This window comes from Amphiprion ocellaris, chromosome 2, assembly GCF_022539595.1.
Source record: "Amphiprion ocellaris isolate individual 3 ecotype Okinawa chromosome 2, ASM2253959v1, whole genome shotgun sequence".
Lineage (NCBI taxonomy): Eukaryota > Metazoa > Chordata > Actinopteri > Pomacentridae > Amphiprion > Amphiprion ocellaris.
This window is the reverse complement of record NC_072767.1, coordinates 35,807,112-35,833,864: the sequence shown is the minus strand read 5'-3', so window position 1 is coordinate 35,833,864 and position 26,753 is coordinate 35,807,112. Positions and strand designations below refer to the sequence as shown.

The 26,753-nt window shown below is 40.0% G+C and overlaps 1 protein-coding gene across 5 annotated transcripts in view; it reads right to left on the bottom strand.

Moving 5' to 3' along the window:
- osbpl1a (oxysterol binding protein-like 1A) overlaps positions 1-26,639 on the bottom strand; it is a 31,318-nt gene extending 4,679 nt beyond the window's left edge. For 2 of the 5 annotated variants that reach the window (XM_035948836.2, XM_055018301.1), the window contains exons 1-23: positions 26,217-26,302; positions 22,765-22,894; positions 22,607-22,692; positions 22,455-22,529; positions 22,213-22,324; positions 21,984-22,069; positions 19,080-19,224; positions 18,180-18,247; positions 18,042-18,086; positions 14,246-14,319; positions 13,960-14,023; positions 13,765-13,866; positions 11,076-11,201; positions 10,833-10,914; positions 10,395-10,501; positions 5,120-5,282; positions 3,309-3,492; positions 2,397-2,472; positions 2,218-2,283; positions 1,406-1,540; positions 1,193-1,290; positions 706-888; positions 508-615 (exon numbers count right to left, since the gene is read on the bottom strand). In XM_035948836.2, coding sequence (XP_035804729.2) covers positions 508-615; positions 706-888; positions 1,193-1,290; positions 1,406-1,540; positions 2,218-2,283; positions 2,397-2,472; positions 3,309-3,492; positions 5,120-5,282; positions 10,395-10,501; positions 10,833-10,914; positions 11,076-11,201; positions 13,765-13,866; positions 13,960-14,023; positions 14,246-14,319; positions 18,042-18,086; positions 18,180-18,247; positions 19,080-19,224; positions 21,984-22,069; positions 22,213-22,324; positions 22,455-22,529; positions 22,607-22,692; positions 22,765-22,894; positions 26,217-26,222 — 2,321 coding nt within the window. In that variant the 5' untranslated portion in view covers positions 26,223-26,302. The other 3 variants (XM_035948837.2, XM_035948838.2, XM_055018294.1) reach the window with 2 other exon arrangements.
- Positions 26,640-26,753: the final 114 nt, after the last annotated feature.

Sequence of the window (26,753 nt, the reverse complement as noted above, 5' to 3'; positions counted from 1 at the left end):
AGCTGTTAAAAGCTGTTTAAAAATGTAATTATGACAGTACATGCACACATACTAATGTTTGCCATTTAATTAAGTACCTTTGTTTTTAATTTGGCCTTTAATCACTCTCATATTATAGCAGTCAATATATAAAGAAATCCAGCAATCTTTTTTTTAAGTTATTCTTCGGACCTGTTTCAGTCTTTATTATAGACAACAGTGGAGAGAGAGAAACAGAAAACGTGGGAGTAAAGACATGCAGCAAGTGGTCGTACGTCAAACTCAAATCCAGGGATCTTGCTGTGTTTGTTTTTGTTGAATATCTCAACAACCAAACTTTTAATTTGCTTTAAACTTGGCAGGTATGTCACTGAGGACCAGAGCAAGAACAGTCTCAAGGTTGAAGCAGGTCGGATGAATTAGGCCTATGTTGGGGGTCAATTTCACATGAAGATGTCACATTTTGACACTACTGCACTACTTTACAAAAACATTACGCACTGGTCGTGGGTTGTTTTTCATTCTTACCTGTGGTTGATCACCTCCATATTTCCATACTGCTCAATCCACAGCTGACCCACGATGATGTTGTGAACACAACATGTGGGGTTTGTCCATGTGTAGGCTTCATTGTACCTGATGAAAAAACAGTCATTTAGGGAAAATGTTCACAGACCTCTTACACAGAAGCTAAACTTTGATGCAGCTGCAGCTAGAAGCTCTTACTTGGGCAGCTCCAGTGTGATGACGCCTTTTGGCTCAGCTTCTACACTTTTACCCCAGAACTTCAGCTTGGGGTAGATGGACCCATGAAACACAAAGTCCTGCTTCAGACCCTCAGCATGGAAGGCACTGACAGGAGGATGGTGGCTCACCTGCTCCGATATGAGCCTGAAGCCCAGATCCTCTCTGGGACAAAAGGGGAAACAGTGAGCATCAGAGCAAATGGCAAAATGACAAACAAGGATGCAGCTGTGTTTGTTCAGCTCATGCATATATACAGTCGAGGTGATGGAACTTCAAAAGTCAACAAAATGTGTCCCCAAATATCTATAATCAGTGTTGAGCATGAATTGTATAATCAGTGTATATTTACAGTCATCCAGGCCACGGCAATTGTAGCAGTGTCATTAAAAAGCAACTGGACTTCTCTTTAAAAAGAGGTTTGCTTTTAACAGAAGCTCCAAGGATTGAGCTGTATAATCCCACTTACCTGACCAGTTCATAGGTTTCTCCCAGCAGAGGGTTGAAGGGTTTACCAGTCCGCTCCCACTGAGAGGCCACAGCAGACACAGCAAATGCAGCCACACACTGCCAACAGTAGATAAACATACAGTCCAGATCACACACTAAGCTCAGAGACAGCAGAAGTCCAGTTAAACCATGTCCACACACGATGTCTCCAGGATGTTACAGATGATCCCACCTTCATCCTCTCAACAGAGTCCGAGGAGGCGTTAGCCTGGTGAATGAGGTACGTGTGCTCCATGTACTCGGTCAGACGCTGCAAGAAGCTGAGTGGCTCATTGAAAATCACTGGCATTGTGATCTTGGAGAGCTCCTGAAAGAGACACAAGGACGAAATGAGGGAGAAGACTTCATTTTCAAAGAGACCTATTGAGTCCTCTGAAGTGAAATTTTCATGTAGAGTGTTGAAAAGGCTCAGAGAATTTTAGCTATATCTACACTGGCATGCATGCCGCTTGAGACAAAAGCGCCAACAAAACAAATATAAATATATGTATTGCTTGTACTCATTTTTGGAATCTTTTTTTTTACTCCTCTACATTTTATGGAATAGCAAATGTATGACATCATGTGATAATGTCCCATTCTGATCAGATCATGAAAGGTAAATGTAAACCCATGAATCTACAACATTAAAACCAGGCGCCTAATATTGTGTAGGTCCTCCTCATGCTGCCACAACAGCTCTGACCTGCTGGGTCATGGAAACTGGATGTGATTTCAGCAGATACTTTGGGGTCCTGTGAGTTGTTGGGCAGGGCCTCAATGGATCAGATTTATTTTGGCGCATCCCATAGTTTTTTATGTAGACTGGGATCTAGGGAAGTTTGGAGGCCAGATCAAGTTTTGGTCTCTTTGTCATGTTCCTGGAGCTGTTTGGTGACACAAGGGGAACCTACACTATATTAGGCAGGTAGTTTTAGTGTTGTGAGAGCCTGTAAATGCATCGGTAGAACTAATTTCACTGGAAAACAAGAATGTCAGCCTCACTGTGGCACTCGAGGAGAAGTCACCAAAGTCAGTAGGATCAACCCTCTGTCCATGATGATTGTCTTTCTTTCAAAATTTCAGAATCAACAAAGATTATTAGATAGAGTCCATGGACTAATTGACTTCTTCCAGTAATCCAGGATTCATTAAAACAACAATATCACTAACATTGCTCTCACCATTCCAATGCAGTTCCTCAGGATACTCCAAATGCTGAAATCATTTCTTGAAAACATGGGTGCAGGTAAGCTGGTCCTAAAAATAACACAAACATAATAACATGCAATTACGTGTTCTATAAGGTGTGTGTGATACATCTACTGTGTGCTAGTGCTTGAAAAATAGACACATTTCATTAGAGTAAATGTACCAGACATGTAATAGCTGCAGGCGGCACGTCAGGTGAATATGGTCAACAAAAGCCTGGAATGGATTATGTGACACACTGGAACAAAGCCCAGACAGGCAAACAATACCAGCAGCAAAGGTGGTCAGCAACCTCGGAATCATCCATCAGGAGCACTTACTTCTTTTAAGTCGAGCAGATATGGAGGGCTAGTGGGGTCAAACTATCTAAAAGGCTCCACAGGTAGGAGCTTGAATAGGGAGCTTAAAAGCAAAAGAATACAGCACATAATCCAAAAAAAACGAGGAGTTGACATAATAACTATGTTCAAATTCTGTCCAAATGATCAGTCAACATGGGATCATACTGCAAACGGATTACAACATTACGCTGTGACCTTATCAATATTTAACAGGTCCAACACAGAGCTCAGTCCTTTCAATGCAACTCTTTCTCGTGCCGCGACCAAGCTGGCCCCGACTCTAAATTATTCACACTATGAACTGGAAAGATCTGAGGGAGAACATAAAAAGGAAAAGATCACTAAGAAAGCAGAACTCTAAGTAGAGGTCGCGAAATATCTTCTACCAAGCTGCGCGATTAAAAGCAGGGAAATGTAACAATAACAAAGCGATACGAGGAGCAAAGCCCCTCCGCTGACTTGGTTCCTGTTTAGATGGGAGATAAAAGCTGCGGGGGTCACTGGTCCATTTAAGTAGCTGTGGGGACGTAAAGCACCGCTGACCTATGCTTTGTTATCCCGTTGGGTTGAAGCTCATCCTTGTTGCCATGGTGATCCTCCTGCAACATGCTAGTGGGGCTGCTGCACGGGCTGCTTAGCATGACAGAGCCTTCGTCCTCCTCGTCCTCCTCACAGGAATGGCTGGCCACCGTCTCAAAGCCGCTCAGGGAGAGCTCCGATTCTGACTCTGGCGGGGACCAACACATTCAGTGTGACCACGAGATGGTTTAAAGAACGAGAACATCAACTGTTAAAGAGCATGAAGTCAGATAAAACATAGATTTGTAGTTTGACGGAAAATCCGTCATCATTTACTCAGAACAATCAATGAAGTGATATTAGCTGACTGCAGATGTATCAGTATCTGTGTATATGTTGGCCTGAAGTAGCAAGTATCAGAAATGAATCTGAGAATATTTCGAAAAAGTTTGTCTACTGGAAGGAACTTCATTTTTCAGCTGCTAAATGTCTCCCTCATTAATTTGATTCTGCTTATAGTGTGTAAAAACTAATACATGGATATTTTTTGCTTTTTTTGCTTAATTTATGTTTGTCATTTCTGTGATTGTGAAAGAAAGCTACACTGGTAAACCACCCAGGTCAATATCAGGTGATATTATAGGGCGATAAATAACAAGAAGCGTGAGTACACAAAAGGCAAAATTTTGTGAGAGTTTGTCCACTAAAGATCCCTGATTAGTTTCGATTTTAAACAGCAAAATGTCCCAATTAAGAGGACGTGTTTGTCTTTGGTCTTCTTCTGTACCAAGACTGTTTATGTTCTGTGATCATTTTCTCTGCAAATATATAGTTATTACATTATTTAAAATCCTAAATTATGTCAAGTATCAAAAGGCCAGTGTTGGTTCTAAATAGCAGTAATGAAGTAAAAGATGACAACAAATTAAAGAACAAATTAGCCACTGGACATCCATCATCAAGTGAGGCGAGACAAAAGCTTAACTTTATTTCCTTTGCTTAATTGGTATTCATTACGTACATTGATTCTATTTATCTATTTAGGATTTTTTAAAAATGCATTTATGAATCTAATACTATTGTAATATAATTGATGAGCTGCAGGTAATTTAATACTTGACTACTATTTTTTTAAATCAGAGTAATACTTTTTTTAAAATTTAAATGATCTAATAGCAGCTTCTTAAATCTGAATGTTTTCTGGTTTCTTTCCTCCTTCTGTAACAAAACAAGACATTTGCAGACGTCATCTTGGACTTCAGGAGACACAAATCAACATTTTTCACCTTTTTCTGAAAATGTATAGATCAAACAGCAAAAGTGGAAATAACTGACAGATTAATCAACCATAAAAATATTTTTCAGCTGCAGGCCAAACTCTACAACATTGACAGCAGATCTCCCATGCAGATGTACATTCATGTTTCAGTTTATTCAGTTGTGACCTATCTCTGTTTACTTCCTTTTTATCTATAAAACGTGTTGCATAAGGTGTCAAGTGTGGAATTAGATAAAACATTTCAACAAACGCAAAACAAGTGCAAACAGGTTTCAGTTACGAAAAACCTTGGAGCATCATCAGGCTCATATTTTTAATGTTTCTACATCATGCAGGTTTTGTTTTTCACACCAAAAGCACTCATTCATGGGACAAGTCTTTTCTTTTTTCCCAACACAACCAGGCAACACTCGAGTGTCGAGGAGCGGCAAAACATACCAAAGACAACGAGTGGCGGGAAAAAGTATTCCGGTGTCCTACAGGTGAAGGACAGAGCAGCGAGTGTGAGCGGGAGCTTTGGTCACAGAATCTCCTGTTTGATAACTCGTCAACTCACCAGACACGGCGTCGTGGAACTCATCCTCGCTCAGGGCACTGCGCGGTGAAGATCCCTTGACGACGGATTGCTCAAGTTCGTGGTGCTCCGTGGCCAGAGTCTGCAGCGCTTCGGAGAGGATCTTATTCTTCTCTACCTCCTGCTCCAATTTCACACTGCGCACCTGAGCTCCCCACACACACAAAAACACACACAGACACACACACACACACACACGCAAAGACAAAAGGAAACACACTAATCACTCACAGAAGCAAAGACCAACATCTTGCATTCAATAACCACTGACATGAGATGGGTTCAGCATTTTCGCAGCTACCAAAATGTTTATTCCAGCTCTGGTTCCAAACAAGAAGACAAATGTGCGTGACTATCAGACTGGCTGCGATGGCAGCAGACAAACAGCATGTTGACTGACTGATCCTCCCCCTCTGCTCCGTCCTCTCATTATCACACCCATGGAGAGAGGCAGAGATGGAGCTGAGAGGGAAGAGCCATGTTTATCTGTAATGGAGGACAGCTGCCTTGATGCCGGTGTCTCAAATGGCCTGCTGGAGAACATGATTCCCACAGATGAGAGGGGATCAAATGACGGGTAATGGACTCGAATATAAACCATTAGCTAAACCCTCCTTTGACACAAAACATGAGTGTTTATGATATGAAGGTGGGCTTGTTGTTTAGTGGCTCCTTTGCAAAAAAAAATCTACTTAACTGACACAGATGAGGCAATGTTTTACTTTAGGAAACCAAAGAAGAAGAGCTGACAGATAAACTATCATCCCCAAGTCATAGTGAAGTGGGGATAAAGTGCTGCATAATGACAGATTCCAGATCGCTTTCTGTTGTTGCACTACGCTGAACTTTAAAGAGGAAATCCCTGCTGCTGACCCCTCTGCAGGTGGTGCTAAAGTGCAAACCGGAGCAGCGGGCGTTGGGAGTGATTCAGTATCTCCCCGTTAAAGGGTGAATGAGCTCATTCCCTGCAGCTTCATTCAGGCTGTGAAGGATCCTATGCACACTGAGCCATACTGTACATGTTTGAGTTGTTCCTATTTAAAACGAGGCTTATTCACGGCGAGCTCTGAGATTCCATGAGCCTTTTATCATGCACTCTGCCTCTGTAGATCCGCAGCTCAAAAGGCTGCACAGCTGAGCGACAGAGGCCCAGTCCAGGTGTAAACCCTGAAAGAACCGGACTGCCTGGTAAACTCAAACAGCTTTTTGGCAGCTTCACCAGCAGCAAACGTCTCCTCTAAAGATCCCAGAGGAATGTAACCATCTTATTTGAGATACGAAGCTGTGTTAGTGAGCACAAAGAGGAGAGAGAGAGAGAACAAAAAACAGCAACATGACTGGAAGTGATTTCTTTCCCACAACTTGTGATTGTAAAAATTCAGGGTTTGGTATTGAATAATTATTTTCACATCATTGTTTGTGTCTTGCAGAAAAGAACTGAGCTGCTGCATTATTGTGTAAAGGTAAACATGCTTTGATTTACATTTCCTTCAACTCAAGTGTATATTTATCACAGCGGTGCATCAAAAGCAGCAGCAGCACGACACATCAGTTTCTACACGAATTCTCGTTCTGATGTGATGTTTTGCTACAAGTCTGGTCCAAAAAGCGAACTCAAACTGTCACAGGGATTATCGCGAAATAAAAATGAACAATCTCAGTCTTGGATCTTCATTGCTGCCAGTATACATTTTGCTTTACTGCATACAAAACAGAGATAGAGACTGATGGATGCGCGCTTTTATATACTTTGTAAATTATATGCATCATCAGTGAACGCTGCTTTAAATTCAGCTCCAGCAGAAACCAGATGTAATCTCATCAAAATTGTGAGTTAGTTCTTCATGTAAGCTGTCCCTAAATTTAGAATTTTACGGTTTCCTGTTGAATCTCTGTATATCTTTCAGCTTTAAGTTATTAAAAACAGAACCAGATACTCCATTAAACAACCTGCACATGCATAAACACATACACAGATCATTAAAATGTACTGTTAAAGTAACGCTGACTGTTAATGGTGGGAGATATGAAGACATTCACACATGGATAATGCAGTTTTCTCACACTGTTCATATTGTGTTACGTACCCCTTAAAAACCTCTCATTGTATCTGGTCACAACACTGCAAATAAATGAGGAGGACTGATTTATGCAATAATATTACGTTTTTAGACACAGTAACAGCATAGGTTTGGGAATCTTAATCCACTAGTTTCATCTAGACTGAGAAAATTAAATGGATTTTCATGATGGATTTTCTCCCTCAGTCACCTCTATCTTGTCCAAAACTTTGGTTTAAGAAATATTTGCAAAACGGCTGACATTTTCTTCAACCTCACAGGTACTGCGTGTGCCTTTAGCATCCTAACACAATAAACTTAAACTGCCAGCGTGGTAAACATTATAGAAGCTCAACAGAGACGCGCAGGGTTTTTAATGCACCACCTGGGCCACTATGAGAGCCAATCTAAGTGACCCAACCTGCAAAAATACGCATTAAAGCAGAGGTAGGCAGTATTTTTTGTATCCTTGGGCAAGAATTCCACACTAATCTTTCATTATATTGCCACTCAAGTGGTCCGAGAGTAAATTTCTGCAGAGAGCAAAGAACATGGAGGTGCAATGGAATAATACAGAGGATTTTAAATCTAATAAGGAGCAGGGTTTAAATCTCATTTGAAGCCACACGTTAATGGTGACAATTTTGGCATGTTTGAAGCTCACAACGAGGGAAGCGCTGCAGGAGGAGGGCTGGTTTTCAAATTCTTTTGTTCTTTCTGTCTTTTCCAGATTTGTGCTGACTGCAGCTTTAACCGTGCAAACCCGACATGAGCTGCAACACCTGTTGTCTTAAGCCCCTCCCACCAGATGACTACAGGTATATGCACAGAACTCAAATGTGCAAAACCTGTGAAGTTAAAAGTTCACATTTACTTGTAGCTTTACATAGCATTCAAACCCTACTGAGTGAGTGAAAGTTCTCCATCTAACCCATTGCTACACCACACCCTACAGTCAACATGGACTTTGCTGCTCCTTAAACTTATATTAGGCCACCAAATCTGAATGTGAAGAGATGTGATTGGCTGTAGTTCAGCCTCACAGAGCCGCTACTTATTTCATGTTTTTTGTTTCGTATTTGTAATTAGTCTTGTATCTAAAACCAGATATTCTAGGCATGTTGTTTTATCCATAAATACTTTCAGAAAAATCTGAATATAATCTATGACAATAGTGCTGCTGTTACACAGCGGCTGAACCAAAGCGCTGCTGGGCTCAAGGCCAATGCAGTAAAGACTCAACACAGCTCCCCTTTGTGTTGCTAATGCAGTTTCACAACACAACCTGATGCCTTTGGTTCATTATGAGCTGAATTACTATAAGCTTGAAGTGCCGCAGCCATTCATAACTTTACACACATCACCTCAAGAAGTCTCCTGGAAATTGATTAATAAGGTGAATCACAGTGTTATCAGTGTGTAGTCAAGTGCCAGACAAGTAAAGTTTTGTCTAAGGTTGGAGCTTGTTGTGAGCTATAAGGAGTGCTGTTTTTTTTTCTGGAGGAGATGCAATTTTCTAATGAATCCTTCCATTCTAATCAAATCCATTCAATCATACACAAAGAAAACCCATCTGACAGCTTCCAATCACTGCAGTGCAATGAGTTTTTTATATAATGAGGCACGAATCCTTTCTTACAAAGTATGTTTATATCAGTATAAGTATACAAAGCTCCACTATGTATATTTATATTTATATTCATATGAGGGTCACGAAGAAGAAGGATCCTGTTGATTACAATATTTATAGCATGTTTTTTTAAAGCATCACTTCACTGTAATCTCAATGAAACATATCATCTTATGTGGCCTTCACGGTTTCTACAAAAGCCTTCAGTTATGAAGGAACAAGGTGTTGGTCACATAATCTACACATATCAAAAAAAAACTATAGCGGTTCTTTAAACTGTCATTAAAATGCCATTTATATCCCTGAATATAATATGTATAAGGATTTTTCCTTGATTTGAGTTCATTTACATAAAAACCTGCTCTAGGTTATGGTGGAATGGATCAAGAAAAAGGTTTGCCCTGTTTGGTTTGTCAGTCACAGTTCGGGGAATGTATAAATTACTAGCATGGATTTAATGTTGAGCACAGCTGTCAGTCTGTCTTAAAAATGGCAAGTGGACAAGATAAGGTACAGTCAGAGGATCTGCCAGCATCGAGCATTAAGGATGTAAAATAGTGACTGTGTGAAAGCACTGAGCAACACGTAGCAATACTTCCTATACGATTAACCATTTAAGAAGACATTACCTGAGTGTGTTCCCTCACAGGACAAGAAGGAGAGAGTCGAGTCGCAAAGAGCAACAACTCAGCTCCTCCATGTCGCATTTAAACAGCCTCTGCATGCAGTCGGTAATGTGGCTTAGTCTATAAGGCAGGGTATATTTTGAAAAACACCTAAATATTACCATTAATCAGAGCCAGAAGCTGTACAAACAGAAAGCGTAGTTAGATTTTTAAACTTTTTGTGCCAGACATGCCATTCTGTTGTGAAAACGTAACCAATTCTAAGCTTAAAATCGCAATATTTTATCAAAACCTCTCATTTAAAACTTTCCCAAAGACAAACCATTTGCACAAACCACATTATGTAAAGAAATAAATATTCTGTGCTCCTTGGTGCAACTGAGAAGGCATGAGATTAGTTATTAGCTGTGGCCAATATTTTTCATGTAAGAAAAATTCTCTGACGTTTCAGCTGAACTGCAGGCTGTGTACACACAGAGCAAATAGGAGACAAGTATGGAAACAAATCAAAAATGTATCTTAGGATGTCTGGCATTCTAACTTTGTTACATTGCACAAGAGAGATTTCTGAGTTCTCTTTACTTCTAGCCACGGCTGTGCTGTTTCCATAGAGATTCAGGACTTTTATTGTAGTGAAAAATTAATCCACAGTGAGTAAAAAGGTGACAAGAGCAAAAAAACAACTGAAAACTGCTCAGGGATCAGGTGGGTAAGCTGCAATTTTTGTTGTCCTTCATTAAAATTACGATCTAACTATGAAGAAGTGAAGCCAGAGTTTTGTAAAGGAATCGTTGAATCGTGCAATGCCCTCCTTCCCCTGCTTCATCAGAAACGTACTGAACGTAAACTGTGAACCCAAATTTGTGATGTGATGTGATCCAAACCGTGAATTTTGCAAACAGTTCCACGCCTAATTTCTGAACATTAAAGCTGACACTTACCCCTTCCTGTCTGGAGAAGAGGCTGAGGCAAACGCTGAGACTGGAGTTGGTCTCACTGGACAACTCACAGATTTCTTGCATTTTCTGCACTATAGCTGATGGAAATCCTGTGGGGATCAAACACACAAAATAATGAGTGGAAAACCGACAAAACAAGCAGAATGACTAACAGATGCAAATGTATAGTTCAAGTTGTCAAACAGTGCATTGTAGAAACCTCTAAAAAACAGAACGGAACAAAGCAGATGGTGCAGACTCCTAATTAGGAGTACTCCATCATTCTACCGTCAACAGTCTACAGTTATCCGCTTGATGATGCTTGTAATTTTAATCATAAGGTTTTCATTTCCACTCTTGAATGGGTTGTAACTATGAGGTTTCTCCTTTGTTACATGTATTATTTTAAATAGCAAAAAACAGTGAAATAACAGGTTTTACTTTCAGAAAGCCCATCATTTTTCAGCATGGACACGAGCGCTTCCACCTCCTTCTCCAGCTTCTTTTGGCTGACCTCTGCTGCCTGGTAATTCAAAGAGAAGGAAGAAAACTGCAGTTGAACAAAAGCAGCGTGGAGTGGGAGGACCGGGATGGGCTTTATAGCTCAGAGAAAACATTGTGGATCATTATGCCGACATGCTAATTATGGATTTCTTGTTGTGGTTGTTGCTTGTGTAAAGCCACCTGCAGTGAGTCCGTTAGCTCCCCGAGTGACATCACTTCCTCCTCCTCCTCCTCCTCACTGCCTTGCTCTTGGGAACAATAGTGTGTGCTGAACGCTGAGTGCTCCTCCAGCGCATCAAGCCATGCCTGGAGGAAGTAGAACACATTTTTCTTTGGTTTACCATGAAAATCAAACATTTTACCATTTTAGGTCCCTTGCAAATATCAGGTTCTATCTGCGTTTAGAAGTCCTATGGGAAATATGCATATTTGCTTTTTAGAAGAAATTCAGATGAGAAAATGAAATCCGTTCTCATATCTGTCTGTTAATTATGAACAGGCAGCTTCCTGTTTGTTCAGTCAGGAGGTAATTAAACATACATACCAACACTGCTAAAGGCCAACTCATGCATGTGGTGAGTTTTGTCCTCTAGTCAAGCCTGAAAGCATCTGTGCAGCCCAAAAGTTGTGATCATGCAAGCTATAGGCACTGTGAGTGCACCGACTGCACATGTGCCAAAAAACAAATAGTGCTCAAAGCAAATGCTTGTTACAAGGGGAGGCTATGTGAGGAGATGCCTTTTTTTAAAGGAGTTGTTATCTAAGTAGTTGTTAACGGAGTTTGGAGGTGCTTTGATTTGTACCCTGGGATCTATTTTAAGGAGGTACAACATTTCATTTCATTGTTTTGCAGATGATTTACAAATATATGTCCCATTGAGACCAAACTCTACATCCATTGAATCTCTGCAAAATTGTCTGAGAGAAATGAAGGATTGGTTGGTTCTAAATTCCCTGTGCCTAAATCAACAAAAAACTGAAATTGTTGTTTTTGGTGACTTGTCTCTTCTAGAGGGTGTGGATAGTGCACTTGGTCCTTTGTCCTCTTTCAGTAGACCATTTGTGAAAGATCTTGGTGTGTACTTAGATTCTGGCTTTACTCTGGAAAAACAGATCAATGCCGTTGTCAAAAACAGTTTTTTTCAGCTACGTCTGCTTGCTAAAGTCAAATCATACTTGCCTCCAAGAGACTTTGAGAGAGTGATGCACATGTTTATTACAGTACGCTTGGACTACTGTAATTCTCTTTATGTTGGTTTGGGCCAAGCCTCAATTCACAGGCTACAGATGGTCCAAAACGCTGCTGCCCGTTTACTGACTGGAACCAAACGGTACCAACACATCACTCCAGTCTTGTCATCGTTGCACTGGCTCCCAGTTCGCCAGAGAATTGATTTTAAAATTGCTCTCATGGTTTTCAAATGTCTAAATGGCCTGGCGCCTTCTTATTTGTGAGACCTACTGTCCATTCGTAAACCTGCGAGAACTCTGAGGTCCTCATCCCAGCTACTCTTGGATGTTCCCAGGACCAAATTTAAGAAAAGCAGAGGTCAGCGAGCCTTTTCTTTTGTCGGTCCCACTCTGTGGAATAGTTTACCTCCACATGTCAGAGCTGCTGAGTCACTTGAGCACTTTAAATCTCTTGTTAAGACGCACCTTTTCTCCCTGGCTTTTTAATCATCAGATGTGCTGAATATGTTATTTTATTTGCATAGTATAATTTATGTTTTTATTCTATTTTTATGACTTTGCTAATTTTAAAGTTATGTGTTATCTTTTAGTGTATTTTATTGTTGTGAAGCACTTTGGGCTTTTTAGTTGTAAATGTGCTATATAAATAAAGTTGACATTGACATTGACATGCTCAAATACAGTGCAAAGTTTTAAATTCTCCAGATGTCCTGTGAACGTCAAGATATAAACTACAATGACACAGTACTACAGTCCAATCTGCACACAGTTGTTATCCTATAAAAAGTGGAAAATCAGAGCCTTTCTAACACATCCACAGGAGCCCTTTGTGTTTAACTGTGTTCAATATAAATGGCATTGGGACCATCTGTGTAGCAGACTGACGCATATCTATCATAGCATGAACAGAACTGCAAACATGTCTATTTTAAAATCTTTTCTGGTCAGCAAACACAGATGTGGAAACCTTAATTTGGCCTTAAAGTTGACTAATTGACATACTGTTGTTAATCTGCATAAAAAACTAAAGTGTAAGGACAGCTCATTTCAGCTCTATGCAGTTTTTATACTAAACTAAGCTAAGCTATGCTAATCGGCTGTATTTCCCAACACTTCAAACTATGGCTGTTTTTTTTGCTACAGCTGCTCTCAGAAAGTCCACAGTTTCAAGCAGCATACATGCAATTTGGAACTCATACTTGCAGTCTGTTGTGCAAAACTAGGTGTCATGTGTTTGTACGCTCCTGGTGGCTTAAGCTTGTTTTTGGGTCAGAATAGCCAGAAAAGCATGCTGGCTTGTCTACTGCAAAATCTGACCGAATGTAGTAACATCCTGGTACTTTTGGCATACTATATTGGACATACTGTCTTGGGATATACTAAATCCTTCTCTTGCATACTGTATAGTATTGTAGGATGGATGTTGGAATGCAGCCTATTCCTTTAAAACAAGCAGGTGATGCAGTAAAGAAGTGGAACTTGACTGGTGCTCATGTTATTATTCTGAGCACTGATCCGTGCATTACAAGTGAAAGATTCCAGATGTCAGTGAAAGATTTAATAATCTTCAGAAAAACATTAGGGCCTGTGCAAGTGTTAATATTTTCTCTAAGAAGGTCAAGAGATAACTAATGGATCTTTTAGAAGAGATCACAGCTCAAGAGAAAATCAAACGTACCTTTCTTGCTGCCTCTGGGTCAGTTTTAGGCGATACTTTGAAGTGATGCACACTGTCATCAAAGCACTTGAGCGTAAAAAAGCAGTTATCTTTGGCTCGTATCTGGAAAACATCAGAAACATTCCCTTGTGCATACTCACACAAACTCCACAATGGGGTCAAGGAAGGGAGCGCAATTCTCAAACGTTGGCTTACCAAACAGTGAGCGTTTGTGAGGGACTTGCAGCCTTGCCTTCTGACATTGGCAGCTGCGTCGGACCTTGATGTGAAAAAAGACAGGAGGTGAGTCCGTTTCTTTTGAAGCTGGAATCCTGACAGATGACAGATTTTCAATTGAAGTACAGAAGACAGAATCCCTCTATTTTTAGCTCATTTGTCTGTCACCTCCAGCACCTGTCTAATCAAAAGTGCACAGTACTTCCATTTATCTGACACTGAGATCTTTTCCCTCATCTGATTCAAGTAGCACAGATGCACCTACTGTTTTGAGTACCAGGATATCACCCCGTCCTGAAGGACAACCCAGTAGGAGCGCCAGCCAAAAAATCTGGAGCTCTGCGGGACAAAACAAGAAAAGAATCACGTCTGATTTTCAGTGATTTCTATTATTCTAGTCTTTTCCTATTTCAGTGTCGGCTTAGAGAGGAAGCACAGACACCTGAGAATAGCAGAAAAGCTGGAAATTCAACTCAGTTCAATTCAATTTTATCTATATAGCGAAATTTTCAACATATGTCATCTCACAATGCTTAACATAGTAAGAATTTGAAACAAATGCAGCCACACATTTGATAATACCTAACAAATTTTAAAACACATGCTAGAAATACGTACAGAAAAGCTGCAACACAAACACACACACAGGACTGAGCTAAGTCTGGGTTTGCTTTGTCACTTATGAAGTCAGTGGGAGGTGAAAATGAAATCCATTTTTAGGGTTTCCTGCTGCTGCATTCACAGAAATCAGAAGCTGCAATAGTTGTACTGTGGCATTTACATAGCACTTGCATCAGCATCAACGTGGTAATTACAACTATTTTCAGCATTTGGTGCGTTAGTGTGGAAACAACTGAAAAGAACCTACAGCGGCTGTGTGGACACCAACGTAAGATTGTTACACTGAAACGATCGGGGACTGATTTGTTTTTAATATTACCTGAAACAGAGGAATACACTTTCAGGCAATATTTTTAAGCAGAATAAGTTCATTATTGGTCTTGTGTCTTTAAAGTGTCTATAATCAATATCTTTGGATGAATATTTGCCTGTGTAAAGGATGGTTCTAGTGATGACCCCTAATAGAATTATCATCTGACTGCAGTTCCTTTCAGCTAGACAGAACATTTTAACATCTTTCTTGCTCATTGTTTTGGTTTTCTGCCCAGCATCTTTACAGCTTTTCAGCAGAAACCCTCTAAAATATATATCCACCTGCTCAGTAACTAACAAGAAACAACAACTAGCTCCTAACAGGGTGGACAATAAGCAGTTATATGAAATAGACCAAAAACAGAGGTGGAGACCAAAACGGAGCTAAAAAGTGAATGAATGTAGAGTTGCAAATTAGGAGGTGTTGCAGGTCAGGAAAGCTCAAAAACATTCATCATGTCTTCTAATTAATACAGTAGTTTTGAGTTCTTTTGTTCAGACATAACATGAATAGACAGATGTTCAGGAAGGTGTTTTTTTTATCCACTTTTGTCTATTCTGAGCCCAGAGCAGCAGTGCAGGACTGTGTGGCTATTTTATCAAAGAGGCCAAAACACATTTCTACAACGTCTGTATTTATGCCATGATGCACACCGGCCCAAAAAGCATTTCCCCAGACACAATTACTGGAAAACTAGGGGTTGTGAGCATCCCAAACCCTGCAAAATAACTCTTTCGTTGTCCATTTCATCTAATAGCATCTGCAAAGTGTAGAAAAGCTGCATGATTGTTATATTATCCCACTGGGCAGGAGTCTTGCTCACATCTGCTCTACAGGTTCGGCTGATGCTAATGGACATGATCGATCGGCCTAAAATTATAGAGGTGTGCAGAACATTTGGATATCTTATAGTTGTAGCTTGGAAGACTTTCAGCACATGCATCAGCTTTGCATGCTAATGAATGAGGAGCCATTTTATAATCAGGAATCAAGTTTTTAACCATACTCTATTTCCATTTAAATTAGTTTTAAAGGCCCTCTTTGGTGAAAATCAAGTATTTTTACCTTGTTACCACATCTATATGTTGTCTGTTAAATGCTGAAAGACTAATTTTGGGACAAAATAAGCAGTCAAACCCATGGCATAACATTCCCTGAGACTGCAGTACAACTGACGACAGTCTCAAAACACAGATTTACACTCCCAGAGTTTCATATGTGATGAACCAATCCTGTAAACTCGCAAGACGGGGCTTTGTGTATCATTATTCTTCCTCAGAACCGTGTCCCGAGTTAAACAGGTTGAATTTCTCCAATATTAGAATGTGTCATTATGTAGTGTACAGTAGTTGTACGATGTTTGAGCCGAGTCTTGGGTTAACTGGTGTGCTCGAGCTGCAGCGAGTGATGGAGTGTTGGGTGGAGAAACTGGAAGAAACTATGTAGATCTGTGCATTCTACAGCAAAGCAATGGTGTAAAGTTACATCTACGGTATTTTGAAGGGAGAAAGGGAGGAATTATTTTTATGGAAAAAAAATGAAATATATTAATCTGGATAAACTTGCTTTTAGGCTTAAATCAATGATCACAGAGAGGGTTAAACGCTACTGAACACAGAAGCACAGGACTCTCATGGATAAAGTGACATCTCTCTAGGCTTTCTAGCAACGTAATGCTATAGCCACCATTTCTTTCACTTTTTAAACTTTGTATTTGTCCTTGTTGCAGCGGAGAAGAAGCCAGTCTGAGGTGTGAATTTTAACACTAGGGAATTCAAAACACCCCCTCTCTGCAGCAGTTAACCAAATTAAATGTATCAAAAATGACACAGACAGCTTCTGATGTAAAATTCTTAACACACAAGGGACTATGTTTGGCATGAGAATTAATCCCAGACCTCTGAGTGTTCTATTTGAGGCTCCACCACTAGAAGTCTCTGTGTTTTCAATGACAAAATGACATGTTCTGACCTCCACAAAACTCTTTGCTCTGCAGTGAAAATAAGCTTCTCTTCTGCTGTATAAGAGCTGGTTAAAAGAGATTCTAAATTATATTAATTTTGAGAAAATTAATTGTTATTTGTTTCACTGATTGAAGGTAACCTCGTGAATCTTTATATGCTGGAGGTGTTACTGTCTACATTGTACAACACTGCTGCCATATTAATACAATCAAGAAAATGTTAAATAAAAAAGTTAATAAAACTGACACTGAATTTAACAGTGCACTGATTAAAGCTCCAGATCTTGTTTTCAGTTTTCTTGACATAATCTTTAACTCCAGCAGGACCATTCTTAGACCTGTATGAATTTTAAGACTGCTGATTGGATGTTTCTGCCTGCCTCAGTTAAGACACAGCAGCTACTGTCGGAAAAGATTTCCTATGGCACTGCATGCAGCAGGCTCAACACTGTACAGATTATTCTTTAGTCCTCAGCCCTCAATCAGTACATGCTAATGAGGCTGCAGTATGCCTGGTATCTTAGGCTGCTGATGTGACTGCTCAGTGTGCTGACTGGTAATCATGTCAGAGGTCACTGAGCTGTCATTGTTCCACTGTGTGTCGAAGCAGTGAACTAATCAACACTGATAAACTGGCTCACTCATGTTTTTTTTTTTTTTTTTTTTTTAAACCTTATTTAAATTCAGTGACAAAAAAACTGAGACTTCTGGGCCATTTTCTTTTTAGTTACTCTTTCAAAATAAAAGCATACTTAGCAAAACAAGGTTCATAAATGCACACTGTCTGCATCATTTGCACAAAAAATTGGCAAATCAAAACACACTGACAAACAATATCAATATCATCCATGCTGTGAAAGCAAAGACAGACAAATGATATGTTGTATGGCTTATTTTGGCATAGTGGAGACAAATATTTGCAGCTTCGACTAAATTCAACTTCTACTCATTTCTTTTAAGATGTGATTGTCAACCCATAAACAGCCTCATAAGACGCACCAGTAAACATATTGCGATGTGGGTTTTCTGTAGCAGCAGGGCCTCTGAAGGCAATTTATGAGCTGTCAAACTGTGCAGTCGAATTTCTCCACTTTGCTTGTGATTTCTCCATCTCTAATGGATTGGCTTCTGTCAGCCATCAAGGAAATAATTCCCAGACTTTACCTTCCAGAGAAGTCCTTCATACTTCTTGACATGTCGGGTCAAACCCTGCAGGGGACACAGACACAAAGACACATGAAACAAAGTGAAAAACAAATCGAAGAACAAATCAAAAGAGCTTTGGGAAGCCGAAGCACTCACTCGATGAACGTTGCCTTCAAGAAACTGCTTCATGGCCGTATCGTTGGCCAGGTCAGACACCGACTGGCCTGTGAGTTATAAACAAACAAGTTAAATTAAGTTTTAGCACAAAACAGCACATGTGTACAGAGGCAAAGAAACACTGCTTGATTGAACGATATTTTAACGCTGCTGACAGCAGTTATAAATATCAAGGCTTCAATTACATGCGAACCAGCGACAGCTTGAGCCTCTCGTGTAATCACAGTTTCTACATTTTTTGCACTCATAATCATGTTGGAATCATGAAAACAGCCATCGTGTTTTGACAAAAATAATTGTAGGTTACACTTGGAAAATTCTTTAGGAAAGGTTAGCTGCTTATTCCAGACAGGTGTTTTTTTCTGGGAGACAGACCTTTCTCAAATGAAGTGAAACTGCCACTCCCCACCTAAAGAAACATATTTTTGGTGCAAGCAGAATGTCAAGATGGGAGCTTGCAAGAGGAAAAGGCTGATATGTTATATTTTTCTTACTGACTGCCATTTTTTTATTGTTGAAAAAAAAATCCTCTAAAGAAACTCAAACCAATAATGCGTTGGCTTCTCAATAATTTCCATCCTCTGCCCTGGCTATGGCAGCATTTTTGGGGGGACTATTTTCAGCTGTGTATTAATATATATTTTGTATGGCAGTAGTTATAGCAGCAGAACAACACGTTCAACAATGAAGTCACCCAGTCAACAGTGTGACTCACCGATGTGGTTTAATTATTTTCAGGTTTTTGTTATGCAGGCAAGACTTCTAACAGCATGACTTCATCGTTGGTTTTGCCCTTTTCAGGGTATTTGTGGACAAAAAAGAAGAATATTGAATATCACCAGTCATTCATGGCTGCCAGCTCCGGCTGATGCATCATACCGTTCTTGTTTTTGACGCCGGGGTTGGCTCCACTCTTGAGCAGCTTTAGGGCACACTGCCTCTGGCCTCGATAGGCTGCACAGTGCAGCGGAGTGTTACCCAGCAGATCTGTGCAGTTGATGTCCGGAGGCTTCTTCCTGCTGAGCTGCAGAGAACACACAGGACAGGAACAGATGTTGTCTCAGTTCTTTATTATTCTTCCAAGAATTGAAGCATGACTCTTTGATTTCTCACACTGTGACCAAGAGATGGAATAGTTTAGACTTTCCAAAACTTTACTCCAACTGTGTGTCTGTCTGTTCTTCACATATGTTGTCAATCGTTAATCTGATCTACTTCAAAATTGGCAAGTTTATTGCTGGGGACCCGAGGAAGAGCGGCATTGGAGTTGTTTGGATGATTGATCCTCATAGTTTGGCTAAAAAGTAGTTTTATGTTACACTTCTATAACAGCATCCTTAGCCGTCCTTTAGCTAGGCAACATCACCAATGGGAAGATTCTAGAATGTTGTCATAATTTTAATATAAGATTTTAGACTGCTGTCAGAATTTCGAGGCAAAATTCTAGAATGTTGTCACAGATTTAAGGCATGATTCTAGAATGTTGTCATAATTTTGAGGCAAGATTCTAGAATGTGGTGACAGGTTTAAGGCATTATTCTAATTTGATGTCATAATGTCGAGGCCAGATTCTAGAATGTTATAATTTCAAAGCATAATTCTACAGTGTTGTCACAGATTTAAGACAAGATTCTCGAATGCTGTCATAATTTCAAGGCCAAATTCTAGAATGCTTTCATAATTTTGAGGTAAGATTCTAGCATGTTGTCATAATTTTGTTGCAAGATTCTAGAACCTTGTCATAACTTTGATGCAAGATTCTAGAATGTTGTCATAACTTTGATGCAAGATTCTAGAATGTTGTCATAACTTTGTTGCAAGATTCTAGAATGTTGTCATAACTTTGATGCAAGATTCTAGAATATTGTCAGAACTTTAATGCAAGATTCTAGAATATTGTCAGAATAATGCAAGATTCTAGAATGTTGTCACAGGTCGTGTCCCTATTCAGAGGCTGAATCCTTTTGGAGGACAGACTCTTGTGTCCTGGGTCTTCATAGGATGCAATGACTGTGTCTGAGTATTTGTTAAATGAGACAGTCTGACGACGGACTTCTTGCTTGCTTCTTCACGTCCACTAGCACCGCACCTTTCTAGCAACCCGAACTAGCAACCCCAAGGACAGAAAGGACGTTTTTTAATGTTTTTATACACTTGAAGAACTTGAGGTACTGTACTGTTGTACTCAACTACAGATTTTTCAAAAAAAATTTTAAGTCTATTGGGTTTTTTACATTTGTATCGTTCAGTATTGGAGTGAGCTGTAACACAATACCACGGATAAATCCATCTTTTCAGTCAGCAGTGAACAGTTAAAACTCCACCTACGTTCTATATTCTGTCACCAGCGCTCATCCAATCTTGGGAGATGTTGAACTGCAAAAGATGCACCTGATGCATCCTTTGCAGTCATGGAAAAGAAGGACGTATTCGTCAGTTGCATTTGAAGAAGTCTTAATGTCTCAATGAAATAGGACGGCCTTGATCACGTAGCTGTGACATGCTTGGCCTTCAAATGCAGCCTTTGAAGGATGCAGCCTCTGAATTGGAACACAGCTATAGAACAAAATCTAAATCCTAGAATGTTGTCATAGTTTCAAGGCAAGACTATAGAATGTTGTAACAGATTAAAAAGCAAAATCCTACCATGTTGTCACAGATCAGTAACCTCAGAGTTTAACCAGTAATAGTCGGCACTGCACTACTATTGAAAACACAGATTTTTTCAAGAGCTTTTCATATTGAGGTTGTCATAAACTATTGTGTTGAGATTCAAAGGGCGTAGTCGACTGCACCTGTCTGGACTTGTGAATATGGGGTGATACTTTTGAATGTAACTGTCAGTTCAGGAACAAGTGAGAGTTTAATCCTTGTTAATATTGCCAAAGCGACAACGGCAACATGTCGTTTAGCAGGTACTGTTATTTCCTTGTTTAATTTACTAGGGGTAGCACTGTGTGCTGCTGTGGTAACTCTTGCTACTCTTGCAATTGTGACAGAAGCGTGCATATGTATTTGGAATTATCTGATGAGGCTAGATTGTGGAAGGAAGTATCTGCCACTTTGAATGATGTGCTTCAAGTGTGGATTCCACTTTCTTCGATTGTGTTCCTGCTTAGTGATGACTCCCATTTAGATTTGTCGATACAGTGAGGCACATTGTATAGAAAGTGTTGCCCTTTCAGTGGAAACAAGCAGCAACTTTCAGGACTGAAAAATTAACCCTATGTTAAAGTTAACATGGCAAAAGCTGCATTTCTTCAATTGACCACTTGAGGCTAACTGGCTGAAAGCGAGTCAATCCCCATTGACCCCCATGTTAAACTGTCCAGCTTTACAGCAGAAGTAAACATGTTCACAGCATGGTACAAAAACGGTTTTGGTCTCTGTAGCTAATTTCACCATTCATGGCAAATGTACAGGGGGTGAATTTTTATCTAACGCACCTGCTCACACTGTATTAAGGCTTAAAATTATGCACAAATAGGGAATGATAGGTGAGTGTAAATAATCATATTTTGCTTCATTTGTTTTTATATGTAGAGATCCGGGGTGGGAGGTGTCTGAGTTTGCCAGTGGGAGAATGGGGGTGTCTAACACTGAGGTCTGACTTTGTTTTCTTAGGATTCCGCTATTGTACAAGCTTACTTTGTCTGTATATGTGTGCACAACGAAGGGGCAGGTGGATAAAAGTACAAGAAGACATGTGATGCGTAACATCTCTGTTCTATATTCTCTATTGCTCAATAAAAAATGCATCAGAAAGAAGCATCTGGCACTAACCAGCTGAGTTAACGTTGAAAGGTCTCCTTCCCGAGCAGTTTCCAAAAGTTTCTCCTCCAGTTTCCTCTCCTCTGTTCTCTCAGCCGCTGGTATCAGTGACGGGATTTACAAGAAAAAAGTGTAGAATAAAATCAACAACTCGTATGAATGAATATAAAAACATTTATTATGACGGCTGATTAAAAACATGTTCCATGATAACTTTTAGATGACAACATGTCACTCTCACCTTCCAACATGCTTCTGATCTCTGCATTTTGAGTGACATCTTTGGGAATCTGCGCTGTCCCATTGATGACAGTAGCACATGCATCATAGTGCAGCAGCAGCATGACAACCTCCTAATCGATACATGATTGATTGATTGACAGACTGAATGGATGAATAAATGCATGCACAAAAATTTCTGCTATCGACAAGGAGATGCATAAAGTAGAGGCAAACTGGTAAATTGTTGAGGTGTTAAGGTACCTTTCTTCCTGTGAAGGCAGCTTTGTGCAGAGGTGTATCTCCAATATTATTGGGCAAGTTAACATCTGCCCCCGCCTGGATTGGTGTAATGACACATGTGTTACATGCACAGTTATTTAAAATCTCCATGTTTTGAAGAAAAGAAACTCTACCTTGAGCAATTCCTCCACTACATCTGTATGTCCGAAATAACAGGCCAAATGAAGAGGCGTCCATCCCAGATTAGACTTACTTTTACCTGATGAAACAACACATACTGCATTACATCAGCACACTAAAACTGATATCATCCCCATGTGCTATTGCATACCTTTGCAATTGATGTTGATCTGCGTCTCTTCCTTTATCTTGGACATGAGGAGCCTCTGAACCCCAGGCAGATCTCCATTCCGGGCGTATCGCAGGAACTGCTCTTCTGGATCTAGCTCCTCCATGGATGCCTGCAGTGGAAACACAGAAAGAAAATAACAATCAACATCAAAACATGGTTTGTCAAGGCAGGAACTCGGGGCAGGTGCAATGTGGCGCCAACATGTACAGGATTGGCGTCCACATTGGCCTGTTCAGCCTTTTGTTTCCATTATGGTGTCATAGTCGACAGCTTCAACTGCAGCAATTATTTCTAATTGCACCAAACAACAACAAATGTGAGTTACTGGATGTAACTTCAGTCCATATAGTGAATTTTATGTTGTTGATGGGATGTTGGAAAAGAGAAGTTACTTGATGAGGGCATCTACCTTGGGTAGTTTTTTTTTTCCACCTGAAAACAGCCCTTTAAGACGTTCTACGGGGGTTGTTCTTGCACAAAGGTTCAGCTTGCCCTAAAACTTGTGGGCTGCAATTTCTTGCAGAGGAGGACAACTTAATGTGACACCATTAGGCTCGTTTTCTGAGACACTGTTTAAGAGTTTTTCCAGTTTTTAGTACTTTTTGTGAGTACTGCAAAAAAAAAAAAAAAAAAGCAGACTGCACCTTTAAACTGGCTGCTTCAGTCTTCTGAGTGATTTACATTGCTTAACAAGTCATTATGTGTCATCCTTTAAGACATGTGAAGAAAAAGTCATAAGAGTTGGTTTTGTCAGACAGTGAAAAATAAGTAACTGTCAACAAGGAGAACAAGGAAAAATGAATTATTTCAAAAGGCCACAGTCACCAGACCAGGCTTTCAGGAAGGAAACCACATGACGCTCTTTTTTGCATTTGTAGTCAAAACGCTGTCACACAAAGACAGCAATAAAGTGAAAGCTTGCTTTAAGCAGAGTCAGAAAGTCATATGGCTGTGGGGATGAATCAATAAATCACCATGACAGGACAGGACACATTAGGCAATGTAGCCGTGACGTCTGCAGGGCGCTGAGCGGAAAACTTAGTCTGAAACAGGTTTACCTGGGTTTGAAAAGCATGCGACATGAACAGCTACTCAGCTTGTCTTTCTACTGTAGGCTGAGATTTCAAGAAAACGGTTTCAAAAAATCTCTTCATATGATGTAACTATGTAGAATGTATGTGTCTGGAAACTCTAGAGGTAACATTTAAAATCCATTTTCATTTGCATTTTTGGAATATATTTTACAGCACCGTTTAATCTGATCTGTAACTTGTGCTTTATCTGACCTCCAACAGATTTATTACGTTACATACATATTTAGCAAAATGTCACACCAAATGCATGTTAAAGTCCAAATTTTTTTTGAAAAACTATTTCAAAAAAATGCTAAATATCTGTTAATATTTTATTTATCTATTGGATATATATCACTGGATATAATCTAATTTTTTTTGATCTATGACAACATTCTTAAATCTTGCCTTTTATAATATTGCCGAGCTAGAGCAGCAACTTAAGCTCCACCCACAGGCAGCCAAAAGACCACAGACAATAGAGCTGTAAAAGCATAACAGAAAACAACTTTCGGGCAAAATATGAAGGCCGCTGATCCAAATGATTTCAACCTTGACACTAAACTTCCTCAGGGGCCTAGTAATACATCTGCCAAGTCTGAAGTAGATCAGATGAACAGTTGTCGAGAAAGACAAAGAACAGACACACACACATACAGAGACTCGTTCATTCATAAGTACGATATATGCAAATACATGGACTGATATATTGTGATATATTGCTACAATTTTTTTCCGTAATTGTTGAAGCATATTTACTCATATGTGTGTGTGTGTGTGTGTGTGTGTGTGTGTGTGTCATACTTTGAGCAATAACTAGAGAAAACTTACAAAATGAATGCACATTTCCAAAACAGGACTTTGCTTTGTTTCTCTCCTGTCCCATTAATCATCTCATAACCTCTCACATTTATCTTATGACCCTGTATAGGGGGCCTGACCCTTAGGTTAGTTTGACTAAACTATCTAACTGTATGTGATGTAGTTAAAAGTCACTGTTTCTCCAGCTGTAAAACACTGATTACACACTGATGTAGACATTAGTCACAGGGGCCATTTTTCCACCAGACTGTCTACTTTCACTTTTGAGACTTTAAGTGTAGTTAGCTGATGTGAAAATATCTCTCAGACATTTTTGCTGTCTTTCACACCTCAAGTCATGTGAATCTTGGGACGTCAATAGGTCAAAAGCCATGCATTTTGGAGATCACAATATACACCTGATGTGTCCTACACATTATTTTCTTTCCTGATTAAATTATTGGTTTATTTAATTTATTGACACTTGATAATGAGATGAATAAATGGATGTTATCTTGAAATCTGGCAGTGAAAGAGATCTTCAGCAAAAGCATGGTGAGAAGTAGAGATCCTGATGGTGTAAGAGAGAAGTGATGTAAGTAATTTCAGTTAAACTTAAAAAAGCCATCTCAGAACAGAGGATTCAATCTATGACATCACTTATCAGGTACTTAGAACACAGTCTTGAGATCCTTCCCCAGACATTTTGGCAGCCATTCACATCTGGAGGCATGTGACTCTTGGGAATTTTGGGAGCTTTGAAAACAAAACGAAATGTACGAGCTGTCAAACTGTCCTCTGTGAACAAGTCAAGCTGGGTCTACTTGCAGCTTAAGAGATAGATTATGCTAGAATACGGCACAGCAAGTAGAAACACTGCAGTCACATTAAAACATCATGTGCAGATATCTAAGTAGGTTAAATAAAGGGCTATGAACTAATTGTGGGGCTTTGTTCTAGACAGCAGAATTTCTGTCACAAAATGATTTCCACAGTAAACTAGGTTGAACATGGGCTCTAGAGGCTGTCATCCCTGTTCTGCTTGTTGACAGCATTCAGCCACAGTCGCCTTTGTTCTGGAGATCCTTTGCATGATTGAAACTTTTAAAAAGAGATCCTTTCCTCCTGTGTGGTATGAGACATGAAGTGTACTTCTTAATGACTTTTAGACACAATGATGACAAGTTAAAGAGTACAATTACTTTACATTTCCAGTAATACCCTGGTTTTCCATACCTGGGACTCACTGTCAGTCAGTTAAAACTGAAGGAGCCTCTTGGATGAAATCTCATGTGTCTTCAAGAATAATAAAAAGGAAAAGTCTACTTGTCATTGACTGAATCTCTTAGAAGTTCCCACTCAGTGTTTGCCCCTGAAGTTAAAAACATGACAGCTGTACGCAGATAAAACAATACAGATGCATGCAAAAAAGGGACTATTTGCTGCATAAAAAATGACCAGAAAGCAGGAAATTAAATGTTTGACACTCAACATTTCCTGTAGGACACTCAGACAACCTTTTTAACGTGCCGCCCTTAGTGTTCAAACCAAACCTACCTCCATGGATGGAGATTTCTGTGGCAGCTGTGGCCAGACGACATGAAAATTAGGAATAAGCAGGAAAAACTGTGAGCACAGACACTTACTGCTTCAACTAGTCCAGTCCTGTAAGGTAAAAATCCAGCGTGTTGGGACAGATCTGCTCTCGCCCAGGCCCTCCGGTAAGCTGCATGTGATGTTTTAAGCCCCCCTGAGCCTCGTCTACTGCGGGGCAGGCGGAGCGGCGCAGGTCGGTCCACACATCCCGCCGACGCTTCACCGTCACCGGCCTGAGAAGACGCTGAAGTGGCCGACGGTTGGAAGACAGCTGCGTCTGTGTCACCCCGTTTCTCCGCCACACACACACACACACACACACACTCACAGACAGACACGCACACCTCTGTGCAGTGTTTACATTTAGATCAGCTGATCTTCTGCAGAAGCGCTCATCCGGTCGGATCGATCACGCATTTCAAAATAAAAGACCGTAGAGGATACAATTCAACTCGCGCAGCCTTTTACACCTTTTTTCCAATAAATAAAAAAAATTAA